At 45.8% G+C, this 19,587-nt stretch overlaps 2 protein-coding genes across 2 annotated transcripts in view; one reads left to right on the plus strand and one right to left on the minus strand.

The window, feature by feature from the left end:
- PGM5 (phosphoglucomutase 5) overlaps positions 1-6,687 on the plus strand; it is a 169,123-nt gene extending 162,436 nt beyond the window's left edge. Inside the window, exon 11 of the mRNA XM_028529921.2 lies at positions 5,194-6,687. Coding sequence (XP_028385722.1) covers positions 5,194-5,283 — 90 coding nt within the window. The 3' untranslated portion in view covers positions 5,284-6,687. The remainder of the gene's footprint in view (positions 1-5,193) is intronic.
- A 3,891-nt stretch (positions 6,688-10,578) lies between these two features.
- TMEM252 (transmembrane protein 252) lies at positions 10,579-14,911 on the minus strand. Its single transcript, XM_028505354.2, has 2 exons — positions 14,570-14,911; positions 10,579-11,528 (listed from the first exon to the last, which is right to left on the minus strand). Exons 1-2 carry the CDS (start codon positions 14,845-14,847, stop codon positions 11,291-11,293), a joined length of 516 nt encoding a protein of 171 aa, XP_028361155.1. The 5' UTR covers positions 14,848-14,911; the 3' UTR covers positions 10,579-11,290.
- Positions 14,912-19,587: the final 4,676 nt, after the last annotated feature.

Below are 19,587 nucleotides of genomic sequence, written 5' to 3' on the forward strand. Positions count from 1 at the left end.
TCCACAGAGTCTGACAGATCTTGCTTAATAGGTGATTGTGTATCTGGTTAGGATTTTGTTTTTCTCCAAAAAAATCAGTCAACTATTTACTTTGAGTGTTGTGACATTCACATCATATACACCTCTCCTGTCTATTGCTGGTCAGGGTAAGGAGTTGAGTTTGTTAGGGGTTTGTTTTTGTGGCTCTGATTTACATGAACATGGATCAAAACAACAACCACATAAAGCAAGAGATAAGATGGGAAAGAAAGTGAAAGGAGAAACCTTCTTTGTCCTTCCAGGGGGTATGAACAGCTTAAAACCTAATACAGGGCTGGGATTAGGGTGAGGTTAGCAGGGTGCAAATGGTAAGGGGGTGCCAAAAAACCCAGCAATCGAGATAAATGTTGTAATATGGTATTTTTAAAAATCAAAATCAATGCAGAAAATCCAAGATAAACAAAGTGTCAAATTTTTAAATAGAGATGGGATCCAATTCCCTGTTTAGCCTGGCAGGTCTGTTCACTGGAGATGACAGCCGAAGGCGCCCAGCCCAGGGCCCGGCCCCACTGTGAGTGCTGTCAGGCACGGACACACTGCCTGCTGCGTCTGCTGCAGGGTGGGCACTCCCTGTTTCCTGCAGCTGAGTGCGGAACAGCTATGCCAAGCATCCTAAGAAGTAGTACTGGCATTAGAAAAAAGATGCTCTATTCCTAATTGATTAAAGTCTCTATTAGTTTATTTCCTTTATTCACAAAAAATCACCTTGGAAGTTCCACTCACATCACTGGGAACACATTTCCCGCTGCCCACCTGCTCTTGGTCAGCGGAGAGGGCCGCTCAGATGCCTTGTCTACCGTGGGGCTGGTCTGGTGCAGCGGGACGACGGCCCTGCCCTTTCTCCTTCCCCTCCCCTGAGGCTCATTTCTCTGTTCTTTTTCTGCCTCACAAGTCTCAGAATCAGAACTGTGTGATGGAAGAATAGTAGAGGAGGTGTCACTAAGTTCTTCCCCCAGCCCAGCCACCCAACACAGGAGTACCCCTGGGCCAATCAGGTTTCCTCTCCAGGTTGGGTTTGCTGGTCCATGACAGGAAAGAATCAAACTAGGCGATTCCATGGTCCTCTGTGCTTCTCAAGCTCTATGTTTCATCCCACCTCAGAAATTTCACATACACGGGCTTCTCATTTTTATCTCCCCTGAGGGCCTTTCCAGTGCCTCAGGAAAATTAATTCCCCCCTCTCTTTTTTCCATAAAACATGGTTGGTGGCATGAGTGAAGTACCTGGGATTCACGTGTATCAAAGCTGTGATTTTCTTTTCTCTTGTTTCCTTTCCTCTCTTCCTTTCCTCCTTTTCCTTCCTTCCCTCCCTCCCTTGCTCCCTCCCTCCCTCCCTCCCTCCATCCCTTTTTTCCTTCCTTCCTCTCACTCCTGTGTTGACTCTACACACTCAGGCAGGAAAACAATGCCTTACTTTGTGATTTTCAAATTAATTCTGACTTGCAGCTCCCACAAGTCTGGCAAAAATTCAATCTTGGGTATGTTTAGGGACTCCCCCCAGAACTCCTTAAGGCCATGCAAACACCTAAAGAGTTTCTGGGTTCCTGGAAAATGGCTCGTGGACCTCAGTAGTGTTTAGTCCCCGGTGAACATCACTGACATCCTTCCCAGACCCTCGCCCTTGCAGGAAGACAGCCCCACAGCTTCTGGGCCAGGTGGGCCTGGGCTCTTTGCTCAGGTGGGAGCTCCTGTGCTCAAGGTCTTCCTCATCTGGACATTCCAAACTGTGTCCCCTTCCCTTCAGGCTGCATAATAGCCATTGGAGCCTTCTCATGTGACATGGTCAGGACAGGAAAGAGTGCTTGGCTCACTAATCTGGAAAGAGAGTTAACAGAGGTCCTTAAAGGCATACATATCTCAACCATTGTTTTTTAGCACAATATATTACATGTATGCTCATTTTTCAGTCTTTTACTTTTGGTCTAAGACCTTTCGTTTAAGAATGACCATGCCATTTAGTTGTGATTATTTTTCTTTAAAATATTTTCATTCATAATTCATTATCCATAATGTTCACCTTTAATTTCTTTATAGCCAGTGAGAACTTACAGATGCTGTGAATCTATATGAGGGAAGAATTTTTTGTATTCTTTTTATTTCTCTTAAATATTTCATAGTACCTCACTCACATCTGGTTTGACAGGATTAGCTAATGGCCATTGCCTAAGTCTTTCCAGACGTTCAACTTAATTTTCACAGAAAGAACTTCTACCTACATACACTTACACTTCACTGGTTTACAGGTAATTTAATAACTGCAGGCTCTTACCAAGTACGACAGGCCTTAACATAGTTAGGAGCAAACTGAACTGACTCCTGGTAAGCACTTAACTGCTGGGAGCAGAAGTCGGGGAGCATGTTAGAGAGTGGCCCGTTGGTCACAGACATCCAGTGTGCTATGGATGTTGATCAGCTGTCCTACAGAAGATGGGAAGCGCAGGCTCATCTACAGAGTGCAGTGGAGATCAGTAAAGGAGGGTCTGAAGTATTCACAGCATCAGTTACAACTGTGCTCTTGCCAGTAGGTACCAGCGCTTAATAAACATACAGAGTGGAAAATCCTGCATCTTGAAATGTACAAGGATGTAAAATAAGTATGTTTTAATTTCAGTTCTTCAAGTTTCAAATTCAATTTCACTGCATTTTCTTAAATTGGTAGGATATTTTAAATGTATCTTTACTTGTTCTTCAGGACCTCAGTTGAAGTGATTGATTTTAAACTGTCCTTGTTCAACCTCTTTCATAGGTATCACTGAGGATTTACTGGTATACAGTGATCCCTCACCTGTCTCGGGAGTTACGTTCCAGAGACCCCCCGCGATAAGTGAAAATCTGCGAAGTAGCAGCGTTATATTTATTTTATTATTTATATATATTTTAAGGCTTTATAAACCCTTCCCATACTCCTATAAACCTTTACCACACTCTTATTAACCTTTCCCACACTCTTATAAACACTTCATATGCTCTTATACACTTTCTATACTCTTAAACCTACGTAATTTTAACATATACAATTCTGTATGGGTACTAACCTGCAACACAGTGAAGCCGCAATAAGTGAACCACGATATATTGAGGGACAACCATATTGCCAAAAAAAGAGGAAGGGGATGGGAAGGAGGAAGGAGGGAGAAGAAGACAGGAGAGGAAGAGGAGTGAAAGTGAATAATTCCTGATTTCCATACAAAATGGATGTTTGGCTCCTAAAGAATTCAGATTCTGCTCTGGCCAGGCAGCTGAGTTGTTTGGAATATCTCCTGTATCCCAGAAAGGATGTGGGCTCTATCTCTGGTCAGAGCACATACTTTGGTTGTGGGTTTGATCTTAGGTCTAGGAGCCTATGAGAGGCAACCAATCAATGTTTCTCACATTGGTGTCTCTCTCTCATCCTCAGTTAGGATTTTTTTAAAAATGCAGATGTCACTATATGGGTATCACATTGACTGTGTGCTGAAAAAGTGTTGGAGATTTTTCCTGCAGTAGACTTTTCTGGACATCAGATGGGTTATTGAAAGGAAAAGAGATGCCCTGTTTCTATGTGTCAAGTTTGTGGGTGTGGAACCAGAGGGAGCCACTTCTGGCTTCTTTAGCTGTGAAACGACTTTAGATTTTTCATCTCCTTCTAGTGTGCACAGTTGTGTCTGAGCCTTGTCATCTAGACACCTTCATAGAGGAAGATAATTTAATGCATTTAGCCATAAATGTGTTTAACCACTGGATTTGCTGATAGAGAAATCTTTCCAAAGCATAGCTCTGACAGGGAAAACTTTCAGCTCAAAAACACTCCATCATCTTCCCTTGCCTAATGAATTAAATCCTTCAACTTCACTCTGGCATTTAGACCCCTCAGTTATCATTCAGGACTGGCCTGTGTCTACACTGCACTCAGGACACACTGGGCTACTTATACCCTGGCACCTGCTGGTGTTCTTGTCTGATGAGAACGTATGCATTCCCTTCACCCCCGTTTCTGTTAGGTGTATGTGGGGGTTGCAAGTGACAGAACTCCTCCACCACTCTCCAAAATGACAGGTTTTATTTTCCTCAAATGGTTTGTTTTTTCTTCCTTTATGCCAGTATTTTACAAGCTTCTTTTCTATCAGTATCTCTACTTACTATTTGTTTTTAAATGGGCTCACTTTGTTTTTACTTCAATCCATTTACTTACTACAGAAAGGGTATAGTGGTGCTGTACAAGGAAAAACACATTATCCCTGATAAATAAAAGGGCACCATAAAAAGGAAGTGAACAAAAATACAGCACGAGAGCATCTTTCACCCAGGGAGAGCTGGCCTGCGGCACGCTCTGCCTTGATTAAACTGTCCCAGACTGGAGGCAGTTTCTCCTTGACGGTGTTAGGGGGGTTGAAGAAGAACGGCAAGTAGAGTGACCTCATTGTTTTGTAAGTAACACCGTGTCCCTGCACCGTCTATAATAACCTATACCAACTAAAATCGTTTTGAGTGGTACATGCCCCACGCTTTGGAAAACAACACATTAGTCTTATGACAGGATGAGCAGCTAACGGGCAAGAAGTGATCTTTATTCCTCATTGCATCCTCCGTCATTCCAGGAATCCATTCCTTAGGTCTCTAAACGACCCCACCTCCTTCTAGGGGACATGGAGGAGCCTCAGGAGCCACCGTGTTATTTGGTGGGAGAAATGAGCAGCTATTTCTGCGGCACTAGCCAACTGGAGGGGCCTGTCGTCTTTGACATCTCAGGAGAGTAGGTCCTTCACATTTGGCCTTGGGATGGAGAGCCAATGTTTGTCCTCAAGTTTGTGTGTGTGCGGTGCGTATGGGGTTGGTACATGTGAGGAGAGAGGACAGCAGAGGAAGACTGGAGTTTTTTGAACTTCCCTGATTCACAAAGCTCCGTCCATGAAATGCTCCAGTGCTCTGGTAGTTGGGTTGTGCAGTTTCCTACCTTGGATCAAAGTTTCTGGGAGTTAGAGGAGACTTTGGAGATCCCCATCTTCTTGTACAAAACAGGAGACCGAGGCCGGGTAACAGGTGTCCTGCCCATGATGGTCCTGCCTGTAAGGTGCAAATTGGAATGGAATCCAGATGTTTGAGATCAAAGCCCATCGCAGTGGCCCTCTGGTGACTGACTGGAGTTGTTCACAGACCTTCTTCCTCCCTTTTCAGGCAGTGCTGAGCCCCCTCATAGCCATCGCGCTGAAAATATCCCAGATTCACGAGCGGACCGGCCGGAGGGGTCCCACCGTCATCACCTGAAGGAAGGAAGAAGGAAGGATCCCTCACCAGGGCCAAAGGAGAGCGCGGAGCAGGAGACACTTCACCCATGCCTTCTCGCTACCTGTTTGTGCCTCTTATGACTTTGGGGGGAAGGGAAGCACAAGAGCTAATTTGCTGGTGGGGGTGGGAGGGAGTGGGTGGGACAAGAAAAACATCTGTTTTGTTTGGCTGTTGGTCAGTTCTTCCAAATGCAATAGGGTCTTCAGTTGTCTGTAAAGCTGCACTGTCACGTGTTACTATATTATCACACAAAGGAAACTCCCCTTTTGTGAAAGGGTAAGTGGGCTAGGAATGTGTTAGTCAGGACTCCTGGGCATTGTTGGTCCCGCTGGGAAAAGGTTCTGAAATAGAATAGAGGAGAGCCCAGTGCCGGAGTCCAGTGGACCTGAGGCCACAGGTGCCCCTGGGCAGACCTAAGAAGACACTCTGGGCATTGAGGAGGATTCAACTTTACACCCAAGGTCAGGTTTTCCATCAGGAAATTTGCAGGAGTCCTAAGAGCCCTCTTCACACCCGCCAACCCCTGACAGCCCACTCTCCTGCCTCTCCACCTCTGGGTCCCCGTGCCACCTTCCCTCACATCTTCTGGAGTAGTCTACCAAGCACAACGGCACACTTTTAACAAAACCTATCAAAGGGCGTCTTCCTCTCTTATTTTGTAAATACTAGTTTAGCTATGAAGCTGGCTGCCTCCCTTCAGATTCAGCCAATCATGATGCAGGTGGGAAACAGTTTCTTGGCAGGACTACGCAAATGAATGCTTCACATTTTTCGGACCCTTCCTTGATTCCATCACCTAGGGTGGCACATGGGTTTATACTCATTCCTCCTGGGGAGACCAAATGTCACCATATCTGCTATTTCTCTCTCTGCTATCTCATCTCCCAATAAAGGCCTGTTTTAATGCACTGGTTTGGACACAGTTCAGCTCTTACCTATAAAGGCTGTAAAAGGAGACAATGAAACGCTGTAAAAGTAGGAAATGAAGTGGGCACAGGAGGAAAACCTTACTGGGGCTACAGATATGGGCAGAGTGGGGACCCCTGCTGGCAGCAGAGGGTCACAATGGACTTTCTTTGCCCAGGAAAAGGATATTGCAGCTTTTAGCAGCCTCCCTCAGACTCTGCCAGGATGCTGGGTGCGCGGGACCTGTTTGCGTATGTTTTGCTTCCTTGGGAACGGCACTCTCACTTGTGTCATTTGCACAGATGACGTGGCGTGCTCTGACTGTTGAGCAGCTTGTTATTGCTGTAGTTAAGGTTAGTGCAAGCAGCGAAACATCCCCCACAAGGTGTCTGTTTCCATTTTCTATCCATGCTTCTGTCAGAACCGTGCTAGGACATTTAGTATCCAATAAACAAAAAATTCCTTATTTCATCCTTATGCAAAGATTGTGGTGTTTTGCTTATCTGTTTGTTTCACCCTTTGAGAAACCTCAGGAGCAGTCACTGTCCCGATAAAGCTTCCTTCGGAAACACCAGCAAGGGCTGGTTTTCATCATCGTGACCTTGGGAATGTTTTAAATAACTGGAACAGAACAGATGAATTGCTCACAGCAGAAACTGAAGTGGCATTTAGTCTTTCATTGTAAGTATCTTCCCTTCGAAATCATAGGAGGCTGGCTTTGAGCTAAGATTCGAAAGAACTAGTTACGACATTTATCAGGAGTGGAATACGGTTTGCCGTCTGCCTTCGGTCCCCTGCGCTGTGACATGCAGGTCCCTGGCGGACTCCCAGCCACACCTGGGCTCTGAGTTGGTCGGCACCATTAGATGCATTCTTTCTTGGCCCTAGGTAAGAAAATACTTATTTTTTCTTGAGTTGCTGAACTTTTAACCATTTCGAACTTTCAATGTTCAAATGTAAATTAATCCTCATTTAAATTTCCTTTTTATTTCTGTATGGAGTTGTGTGTGTCCAGCAACCCAGTGAATGTTAGTTCATTCAGCAAACACTGGCTGGACAACTCTCTCTGCAGAACCTGGGTTTTATGCAGTGAGATGATGTATCAAACATTATCCCTGCTCCTAGGAGTTCATAATTTGGAAACTGTGACAAGGAGGCCGTGACAAGAACACACAAAGAATCGGGTAGACGTGCATGCCACCACAGAGGTACAAGCCGTGTTCTGTGGAAGTGCACAGAGAGTTTGACTCAGAGATGGCAGGACAGTAGACACCTGAGGGGTTTCCCAAAGAGTGGAGTTTCCCAGGACTCCTAACCATGTATGTAATTTCTCTAGGGCCAACTGCAGTGAGAACAAAGACTGGGAGTTGAGGGGTGGGAGGGCTTGCTGTGGGTCCAGAGAATGGTTGGCTTGGCTGAGGGGGCCTGGAGCAAACACGGTGTCATAAATAGCAGGCAGAGCCGATGCCGGGCCCAGCAATGGAAGGAAAGCAGCAGCTGCACAGACACCTATTTTTGCAGAGCGGCTCTAGGACGCGGCCTCTCCCTGGAACTTGTTTGTACTCACATTGCCAACATATTCTGTCTGCTTGACGTGACAGCCAGGCTTCTCTTGCTGAGTTATACACACTTGCCCTCTCGCCTTATCCTCAGAGAGGTGAAAGACAGGAAGTCACTCTTCTGCACTTACTGTTCATTGTGTTCTTAAAGACAGAGCTCCAGCTACCAGTTTTTCTTAAGAGTGAATGGCTGGAGAAATCCAAGATTTGTGGGGGCCACAGGAGACAATCATAGAAGAAACTATGGATAGAGTGTGGCAAGTATCAGGACCACTCTGGTAATCAGCTAATATTGAGGGTCCACTCACAACCCCATGGGCCCCCCCAGACCAATGACAGCAACAATATGTGTACAATGTTGTGGTTCCCACCAGGCCAGTGTCCCCACCCACACAGAAAGTGTTTGGAAATGTGTATGTACGTGCCAGGGAAGCCTTTAATGGGAGGGGACCATGGATGCTAAACATCCTGCTAGGTACCAGTCCCCTAGAACAAAAAGTTGTTTTGCCTCATCCATGATTCTTGAGTTTATTAGCTGACCTTGAAAGTGGGCAGGCAGCCATTGTTGAAATATATCCACGGCATTCACGGGACAAACAGTTGCATAGCATTGCAGGTGGAAGGGCCTGGACACTACACGAGCACTTTCTGCACGGGAAGCCTCAGATTGATGGCCAGTCACAGGTGGCACGTGGAGCTGACAGCTGGTTGCACTGAGCCAGTGTCCTCTGCAGATAAAACAGGCAATGACACGGATAGTGGTGTGGTAACTTCTCACTGGGCAGCTGTGGGTCAGGGTAAGGCACTGTGGCAGCAGTATCCATGAGCCACGGCAGGTTGGGGGAATGGGAAAAGCACCTGGGGGGTCTGGTAGTAACATAACAGATGACCCCTTTTATTGCTTGGTCATGCACTGGGTGTTCTTGAAGCATGTGGACACAGATATCCCAGACACCTGCCTGAGGACATTCCCAGGCCTGAGTCGAGAAGGGTCTAAGAAACCATGCACCTTTGGAAATGATGTAACTGCCAGTAAATCAGTCTTTGGCTCTTCAACAGTTACAAACAGCAAGAGATTATCCGAGGCGTCGGAGCTTAGCAGAATGCCTGCTCTGCTCCAGCCAGCTGCAGTCCCTATCAGAGGAAATGGCCCATGCACTTGACAGCACACTTGGTATGTGGATCAGCCTAAGTTGTCATGGAAGTTATAGAACACACTGCAGAGATGCATTATAAACCCATATCTTTATCCAAGTTCCATGTCTTTTAGCACCTCATGTGTGCCCTGTAATACAGGTGAACCGGGGAGATACATCCCCAAACGCTATATGTTTGAGTAGTATCCTAAAAGATGGTTAAGATTGTCTATAAAAGGACTTGTGACTTTTTGTGTGGAGGGCTTAAAAATACCCATACTACATCTCAGGGATGCAAAATACTTGCAGCATAAACTATCCTGTAATTGACCTGATACTATGCTCATCTTCTGGGGAGGGCACTTAAATTTGCTGTTCAAAAGGACGTTACAAGATTAAAATACTGGGGAGCCATCGCCTCTGAACATTTCCCTTTCCTATTGACCCATGAGTCTCCCACTCACATCTGAGAAGAGGGAACAAGCGAAGACACTCCGTTTGGAGGTTTGCCTCTTTTCTGCTGTCTCACTATCTAAGTGCCCTCCCTGTCACTCTGGAATCATGGTTCTCAGTCCATCACCATTAATTTTATCATAATCTTACGGAGGAAAGAGGGATACAGTGTCTACTTCCCCTGAGTGAATCCCCCAGGGGTGGCCAGTGAATTCTGATCAACCACAGAGGAGCCTTTTGTCTGACTTGCCCAGTGGGTTTCATTGCTGGGCCTGTCTCAGGTAGGATGCGTTTTGGGTGATACCTGTGTTCTTGATGCTTGCTTCAGAGTATGTATGCTTTAAAAAAAAACAATGAATTAGTAGTATTCCATTTCAAAAAGCACCTGGCTAATTTTCTGAATCAATAGTTTTTGGTCAGTAATGTTTGGTTTTACGGAACAATTAACTCATTTGGGTGCTGTGTTAGTTCCACATAGAGAATGAAACTTTGACTTATGTTCCCCTATTGATTTTTTATTCTGATAGAAACCAGTGGCAAAAAAAGAGAAAGTTTAAGTACAAAATTTATTGCAAAGATATCAAAACAGTTTTCTTATGTAAACCAAAATTAACATGTGTTTCATGTGCCTACCAGTGGTTGGAAAAACCATCTCTAACAAGTGCAAACTCTGGATGAAAGCCCAGAGCTAGAGCTTGTTCAGGTCCGTGAATGTGCTCAGCTCAGACCCCGGGGAAATTCCAGGATGCTGTCTCAGCAGAGGGGTGGAAAGAGGTGATTAAAGAGGAATAATAAACCGCATTGCTAATACACGGTCGCCTCCCTGTTAGACAACCTTGAGTGACCTGCGTACCCACTTACCCCCTGATGTCAAGGATTTAAATCACAGATGCCCAAATTCATGCTTCTGTAACTGTAAAGGGACCAGGATTTCCTTTTATGTGGCTTTCTGTGTATTCGTCAGGACCCACTTCATCTGTGCACTCAGCCCTAACGGGGAAGAGAAGGCCTTGGGACCCCATCCCATCTCAGTAACCCTCTTTCTCCTGGAGATCTCTTCATCCTTCCTGTCGCAGCCCAAAGCCCCTCCTGTGTGTTGGTGCCCAGTCACCAACAGCTGCCTGTGACCCTAAGGAACCATCTTTCATGATCAGTTGAATGATCAGAGGAAAGGAAACTATACCCAGAAGTGAGGGCCAAGCTCCAAGCTCTTAAACAAGAATCTAGGAGATGAACCCTGAAGCAACCTCTGTGGCCTTTCCAGGGGCTTTAACTCTTGCAGCAACTCTGGGGCTCCATCCTGTTGGGGCCCATTTTCCGAAGGAGGAGGGAAGGCCAAGCTGCTCCTTGTGAGGAGGGAAGTAAGACAGGGTTAACCCAGGACAAAAGTTAGAAGTAAATACATCCTCCCATGCCCCTCTACAGACACTCCTCCATCCTCCCGAAAACAAGTGCATGTTATTGAGAAAGCCTTAACTTCTCACAGCCTCAGTGTATATATCTGTACAATGGGAACAGCCATTGCACCTGTCTCTGAAAGTTATAATGAGGGCTAAATAAAAAGCACAAAGTTCATAGTATGGAGGCTGCCATATAAAAAGCATTCCACAATGGTTAGTTATTAACCCCAGCATAAATTCTTCACTCCGTAGAGAAGGAAACTGAGGCCCAGAGAGATGAAGGCTGTAGTCCCAGCTCTAAAGAAAGCATCAGGCTGTGTCTCTTGCCACCACCTTGCCATCCAACTTGTCCTCTTGGAATAAAATATTAAATATAATAAAGCTGACATTTCCTACAGAGTCATGATTTCCTCGGGGAGCTTGTGAGCAGGGTTTTTGACCTGGCTTTTCCTCCCACAGTCCCTTGCCTACTTTTATTTTTAGCAGCTGTATGCCTTGAGGGTGCATCATGCATAGTGGAGAGCTTCCCCCCTCAGCACTCTCGGCTTTGCCTCTCGGTGTCCTGCGCTGGTGTTGCTGCCACCGCCCTGTCCACCACAGAGTCGTCATAGGATGGGGGTGCCTCTCGGTGAACATCCTTTTCATCCTCAAATTCAAGGTCCCTCTCTGTGTACAGAGGTGGAGAAACATCCGAAGCCTCCTGCTCTGCGGGATAGGTTTGCTTTTCAGCATCAAGACCTTCTTCATAAGCAGGAGGGTAGAAATCTGGCCTGGGGGAGAAAATGCCGCAAACACATGTGTTATTTAAGTGGTTCATGCCAAAGAGGCATATGTCTGCCTCTCTCAGATCCCACTGTGCAAAGTTAAACTGTTAAGAAACATTGATTTTGAAACAGATGTATTTCTTCCCTGGCATCGCTAGTTTAAAAAAAGGTGCCGCTCTTCCAGCAGAGCCCTGTTTATTAGCCGTAAGATGTGGGCCTCTGTAGTCACTTCTCAGGGGGTTATTCCAAACTATCCCGTCTCTTACTCATTGGAACCAGGGACTTTCAGTGTGAGATCCTCAGCAGAGATAGGGGACATGGGGGCCTTGACTGTGGAACTCCCTACCCAGTTATTTAGTCCATTCACACCCTTGTCCCCATTCACACACATCATCTCCTACTCAACTGCAATCACTGTCTCAGGTCCTCCCAGCCAACAAAATAATGAATGAAAACCAGCCCTGTGCAGTTCCCTGAACTATAACAGATGCTCCTCTCTTTCCCATCACTTTTTCAAGCCTTGACAGCTAGTAAAAAAAAAAAAAAAAAAAAAAAAAACAAGCAAATAAGCAAAAATCACAACAACCCATACGTGTTTTTCCCAAGCTGTTTCACCCAAGAACTTTATGTCGATTGCAGCTGCAGCCTTTACCATGCCAATGGCGGACAGCGCACTTCATGCCAGAGCTGACGTAGGCGTCGGTGCTCTTGCCCAGTGCGGCTAATTGCTAAATCCTTCCGGCTTCTCCGTTGTGAACAGGATTGGGGGTGGCATGGAGGTGAGGAAGAGAGAAGGTGAACTTGGTTGAGCTGTGTATTTATAGAGTGAATTCTCCCAGCGCCTACAGGGAGTGTTTGTGGTGTGTAACCACAACAGAACAGCCGCTGCCACTTGGACCACACTCCCTTCCAAATGTGACCAGGCCCAGAGCCAAAAGGCTGAAGCTGCTGTCTACTGTACAGCCCCAAGCTCAGCCTCCACTCCGAATAGCCCGGCTGTGTCACAGGGCACAGGTGTGAAGACACTGAAGACAGGAAGGTGGGCTGTCCCCTAGAGTAATGTGAGAGGCTTGGGGGTGACTGCTGCCTGCCCCACAAATCTCCTTCACCTCTCACAATGCCCCCCGCCTCCTCCCACAGCAGGTCATGTTCCCAGTGCCCCCTGCCCTGCATTCTATCCTTGCAGACCCATTTGCTTTACACCTCAACCTAGGAACCCATTTGGAATGCAAATGCTTCTGAGAAATGTAACTTTGGACTGACTTGGGAGCCATTTTGAACGGGCCGGGCTCTATCAGATGCAGCAGGAAGAGGCAGCAAAAGGGGGCATCACGATGTCCACAATCTGCCTTAAAGCGTTTCTGCACAGTGTGATGCTTTGTGTTATGCAAGTGTTAGCAACTTTAAGCCACACCCAAAAGGTAATCAGTTACACTTCTCTGGAGGCAATCATCTAACATTTATACAGAATAAAACCAGCACTCCAGAAAAATCTTCTACAACCACTTTGGTTATGTTAGTTTTTACCAAATGCAGAGACCTTGCTAATAGGTATAATAAACATTGGAAATGAGTCAGGGTTATTATAATTCACACCATTCATTAACATAATAATGTCAAAAATCAAGTCATGGGTAAAATTACGGTTATTCAAAATTCACAGAGTAGCTCAAATATTTTAGATAAAGTAGGTAAAAGAACTTATGGAGTCTTGCAGCCTGTACCTTAAGGATGATACCCGATGTTTTATCCCTAAGTGGTCCTGTTTCAGCCAAGAATGAGGAGGCTTTTGGTTGTCTGATACTAACCATAAGGCTAACTGATATTTTTTAATGTGGTAAAGTACACATAACGTGAGATTTACCACACTGGCCGAGTGTGCAGTTCGGCGACGCTGAACACGTGCACACTGCTGTGCGACCATCACAGCTGTTCTCCCCCCAGCTGTGCCCCTCCTCCGCCTCTCGCCCCAGTGACCACTGTTCTACTTTCTGTCTGTGAATGTGACTACTCTGGGTACCTAATATAAGTCAAATATATACACATTTGTCTTTTTGTGTCTGGTTTATTTCACGTAGCATAATGTCTTCAAGTCTCATCATGTTATAGCATGTGTCAGAATGTCCTTACTTTTTAAGGCCAAAACGTGTTCTGTTGTGTGTGTACACTGCATCGTGCGTGTCCCTTTGGACTAATGGTCATTTCCACCTTTTGGTATTGTGGAGAATGCTGCCATGACCATTGGTGTACACACTTCAAGTTTGTACTGCACTTTCAATTCTTTTGTCTAATACCCAGAAGCAGAATTGCTAAATCAAATAGTGATTATGTGTTTAATATTTTGAGCAACTTCCATGTCATTTTCCATAGTGGCTGTGCCATTTTACATTCATGCCAGCAATGCACTAGGTTTCCAACTTTTCTACATCCTTGCTAATACTTGTTTTCTGTTCATTTGTTTTTTAAATAATTGCCATCCTAGTGGGTACAATGTGGCAAGGTTAACTGAATCTCACCTCTGGATTATTGCTTTGCCTCAAATGAATCTTTCATGTGAGGTATGATCAAAATAACTAAAAGGGTACCTAAAAGCTGGGACTTCACTGAGCTCATAAAGAGGTTGCAGGGCTTGCTCCTTTGTTGTGGGGCAGAATTTGGTTCTGGACTTGCCCTTCTTATAACCCTGCAGCTGGACTATAAGGAATAACTAACCACCAGCAGCCTCTAAGGAAAGCTCCCACAATACAACAAAACAACCTTGGAGCTGGGCCTCTTACCTTGGCTGAGGTGGGTTTGCAGTGTGTGTGTGTGGTGGGCAGGGAGCCTCTGAGATAAATTTCCTTTACTTCACAGTTTTCCCCAGAGGCAGCCCCATTGCTCCTAATCACTAACCTGGGAGTAATTGCCTGAGGATAAAGCTCTGGCTGTAGACAGGCAGCCCCATGAGACAGGTAAGTTGCTCCACCGTGGGGTTAGAAGTCACTCAGCTTTGCCAGAACTCAGCCCCATGTCAGCCCTCATCAGTCGTCTGGCTTCTCAACACATACCTGTCCACTGTGGCCAGGCCCTCGGGACCATGAGCAAGGTGTTGTCTGAGCACGTGGCTGAACATCCCTTTGTTTCCACTTGCCTGGCGGTAGGTGCTCCAGAAAATTCCACCCAGAAGGATCACAAACCCCAGAGGCAGAAGCAAATAGGCCAGGATCAGGTTCACCTGACAGCTGATGATGGAGCCTGAGGACACGAAGAAGGCCCCCAGGCAGACCATCAGGAAGCCCATCAGGAGGACAAAGGCACAGAGAACTGCGCTGGTTCTGTTCTGCATCCCTGCACCTTTGGAACCCAGCTCCCTGACCCTGCCACTCCCCTGCTTCCCTTCCTCAGAGAAAATGCTCTCATTAGCCAGCTCGTAGCTTTATACACTCCAGGACCAACTGGCCTTTGGACAATTAAATGAAGCAGGCACTTAGAAGCTATTCATTAACCATGGAGAGTGACTATAATATTGTTGGAGGATTAACCTGAATACACAGCACCATGTACTCTAGAAAGGAGTGGCTTCTCATAGCTGTCTCATTCTACTGAGTTGGATGGACCCTCAGTTGACTCGGTTACTTGAGGGGTGGTCTCCCATCCTTGAGTTAAAGGACACTGGTGTCTTAATCCCCATGGTGGGTAACTCCCCACTAATGCTACAGAAATCAGCATTCCCTGATGAGCAATCTTCTCTGTGGTTTGGCAGGAATTCCTCCCCTGATTTCTTCTTCCTTTCTCTATCTATACTAGAAAGATTTTAAAAGGAGGAGCAGGGGGGCTGTTAACATGATTGTCTTGCGTGTTTCAATGACTCTCCTTTTATTATCCTATCACTGCCATACTGAAAAAATTCCAAGTGAAAAGCCCATGGAGTGAACCCCCTGATTCCTTCTATATTGACAAGAAAGAGGAGCATCAGCAGGAGGGGAAAGAGAGTGCTGCAGAGAACTGTAGTAGACAGAGCTTTGGGAATCTGGAGCGCACTCTGGGGATGGCTGTAAAAGGTGATGGTCAGGTGACTTGTGCTCTGACTCTGATTTTGTATCTTTCCCATTGCTGGGGCCCAAATGTTGAGATCTAGTTTCATTTCTGCTTAATACATAGGTGTTAGGTAAAAATATTTGGTTGTTGCTCAACCACTGGCCACCATTCTTGCCTTACCGGGAATATTTGAGCCAGATCCCATCCTTCTGGCTCTCAAAGAAAAGGCCACAGGCATTTGATAACGGAATATTCCCTAAAGTGTGTAGCATGTTATGGCCTCCATACAGAACAAATACGTGTGAGAAGCACCGCTGACTCAATCCCCAGCCTCCCTCACACACATCTCAGGGTTTCACAGAGCATACTAGCATATGAAAAGCTCTGGAAAGTTCTGCAACCTTCTTCCCCTCACCACATAGATTCAATATATTAACTAAAATTTGTTTTGGTAGATGCTGCTAAAAAATGTTCCCCGTCCTCTCCCCTGCATCTTTGCTCTATGTAGTGTTACCTGAAGGAATCCTTCTAGGACCAGTCTCCTCTTTTATGTCCAGAATTCAGTTCTCCCATCTTGACTGTGTGGTTGTAGACACCCTCTTCAGAGGGTACCTGGTCCATACCTAATTCTTTCTTTTTCTTATTTGATGCATGTTCCTGCCAAAACCCTGCTTCCTAGAGGGCCCCTGGGTCACTTCTGTCCAGAGAGATTAGCTGCAGTTCCTCTTTGCTATTCCTCCACCCCACGACTCCATTACCTTTATTTTCCATGCACTTTCCTAGTGGAAAAGACAGTTCTTTGCCCAATAAATGCATGCATAATGTTAGCCTTACACCCACCATCTTCTCAGCTTTACTCTCATGTTATAAACTAGGAGAGAGACAGAAAGACACTGGATCAAAAACACTATAAGGTACATTCCCATTCTACCTCCCAACTTCTACCTTTATTAGCTTCGACCCTTACCCTGAACTACTTGCATCTCCTAGTGTTGATATCATCCTTGAAATCTTAAAACAACTCTTTTTCCCTTCGTCCCCAGTTGGTACTGAGGTTGGCAGATTTCTAAGGTGACACCCAATGATCCCTGTCCTTTTGAGTATGGGCTGGACATAGTGACTGGATTCTAACCAATAGACCATGACAAGTGATGGATGTCACTTCCAAGAATAGGTTATAGGAGATTGTGACTTCTGTCTTGCTAACGCTCTCTCTGTTGCCCTCAGAGCTTGTAGCCTGTGAGGAAGGAAGCTGCCATATCGGGGTGGCCCATTAGACAAGGAACCAAGGGCAGCTTCCCGCCAACAGTCAGTGCAGATCTGAGGCCCTTCATCCATGAGCCAGTGAGGAGCTACGTCTGAATCTGGAATCAAATCCTTGTCTGATTAAGCCTTGAGGTGACTATGACCTAAGCGACACCTTGATTGAGAGCTCTTGAAGCCAATGAATCAGCTAAGTCATGCCCAGATGCCTAACACACAGAACCTGTGAGGAGATAAGTATGTGTTGTCTGTAAGCTGCTAAGTTTTGTGGTGATGTGTTAGGCTGCAATGGAAGACTTACACAGTTCTTTACGACCTGGAAACCAGAAGAGGCAATCAGTGTTAAACGTTTACACTGTACCTGACACATAGAAAATGCCCTAAGTTAGCTATAATCATCCTCACTGTTATTGTTATTGTTATTGTTACTACTGTGATTCCAAAAAGCTAGGAAAGACACAAGATTCCCAACTCTAAGGTCTGCAGTAGGAGTTGGGTCCCAGCAACAGGTAAATGGTAGGACCCTGGAGATACTATTAAGTATTGAAAGAAGGAGGGAGAGCACTCTCCATTACAAATGCCCACCCAAAGGGTTGGGCTTCTTTGTTTTAGAAAAAGTAGGGGGTGAATCAGACTGGGTGTTAGTACAGGTCAGGACTAGTTCCGGTGACCACATGAATATTTGAACAAGTAATTATTTGTATACTTTCCCTCTTCCAGTTCCAATACAGGAGAAATAGTGCCTTGTAGTTTGTCAGATAGATTCTTCACCTCCATATACTTTAAATATACTTCACCTCCATATACTACATATACTTCACCTCCTGTCATTCCAGAGCAGTGTGTTTTGTTCTTGTTGGTTCTCTGTTTTGAAGAAAAATTGAGTAAGAAAGAGCATAATCCAAGAGATGGCAGGAGGATGAGAGTGGATAGTAAATTCACATAAGATCCCTGGGTTCAGGTTTTTGAGGAGTTTATCCTGAATGAGGTGGTACATCAAGGGGAAACTACAGAAGAATCTGTAGTCTCTGAAGAGAGTACACGAGAACGGGAGAAAGAATCAGTGTAGAAATAGGCAGCATTGCCTGGAACCATGTGTGTCTTTCATGATGATCGAGACGTACAGTGAAGATTTTATGATACAGTTATTCTTGCATGTTTGTGTTTTTTTATAAAATATATACATTATTGAATAATTACAGTTCTTTCTCCTGTGACTCAGCTTCAGTTCCACACCACGTGCAGCACTGCTGTATGAGAGTTATCCCCCTTCGATGCCTCAAAAGTGGCCAAGGATAACTAAAACCTGTAGTTTAAAGAAAACTGTTAGCACTTGTGGTTTCCCCGTGATTTGTGTTGCAGTATGCCCACTTTTCCCCACAGTCACTGGCAGTGAAAAGATTTTTTTTGAACAGTAGAAAATGAAAGCAGGCGTGTGCTTGCTTCCAGGACAGTGAGAGCGCACTGGCGCTGGGAGAAAGCACCAGGTGCACATCAGTTGTGGAGCGACGGAGACCTGCGGCCAAGTCCTCAGGCCAGGGAAAATAAAAAGAATCCAATAAAGAACCAAACACCAAAAAATCACTCGAAGCCCATCTCAGGAGACCTCTGGGCTTTTGTCTGGAATTCTTTATGTGTGGTCCTGTCTTCTGGGACTGCCTTCACTCTCAGGCCAACTTCTCCGTTCTCATCCACCTCATCACTTACCCAGCACTGAGTGACACCAACTCCTCTTCAAGGTGGAGAAACTGCAAGAGGCAGAGATCAATGACTCACCTAAGTTTATACAGACAGCATGGGACTGATGGTAAATGCATACCCTGCGAGGAGTATGGACAGAAGCCCACCTTCCAGAGAGGAATATTCCAGGACCCATTGGAATCCTCCTGTCCCAATTCCTAGCCCTTCAACATGGGACCCACCTGGGAAAATGATGGTTTGCTTTTAATCCAGTTTGCTTAGTATTGGTATTGTAACAGGGTACAGAATGAAGGTCCCCTGAAAATAAGATAAAACGCCCACAAACCTTGATTGGGGGAAGGAGGAACTGGATGGTACAGCATTTAAGATACTTTGCCTAACAATGGCAAGGTAATAGTCATGCCTTTATGGAAGGAGAGGGGACTGTCACCCAAGGTGAAAGGTGTACATGACTCAGAACATTCAGGGACTTGTGATACAGCCAGGGGAGCTTAATACAGAGCCTGTGTGAGGGGCAGGGGGTTGATGCCCACCCTGGACGTCACTGGGAACTCAGGCTCTGATTAAAAATGGCAGCCAAAAGAAGGTAAAAGATACGGGGGAACAAGCAAAAATGGTACATCATTGGAGAGGCCATATACAAGGTCACATAGGAAGTTCAAGGCCAAGCATTTAAAATGAGGGTGGGCTGAAAGAGAAGAAGAAGACACATGGTCTGAAGGTGTATAGATGGAGTCAGCTACAAGGGCTGGTGTGTAGGAGGAAGCCATGCAGGCTAGAAGGGTGTAGGAGAGAGTGCACTGTGAAGAGAAGAGGTGCAGAGTGAACGAGAAAGACATGGCGGTCTGACACGAGGCCTGGTGTCTAAGGGAGAAGCCATGCCATCCGTAGTGAGAGAGGGGCTAACTTCTGCTTCTCTGAAGTATGTACATAGAAGCGACTCTCTTGGGACGTGTGCCTCCCTGGACTCCACCATGACCTAGTGTAACATGGCCCATGTTTCCCTGAACCGCTGCATGGAGGCTGAGAACAATGTACCCCAGATCTGGAAGGAGACAGCTGCTGCAAGAGGATGTTGACTCTG

Source organism: Phyllostomus discolor, chromosome 3, assembly GCF_004126475.2.
Source record: "Phyllostomus discolor isolate MPI-MPIP mPhyDis1 chromosome 3, mPhyDis1.pri.v3, whole genome shotgun sequence".
Taxonomy (NCBI): Eukaryota; Metazoa; Chordata; class Mammalia; order Chiroptera; family Phyllostomidae; genus Phyllostomus; species Phyllostomus discolor.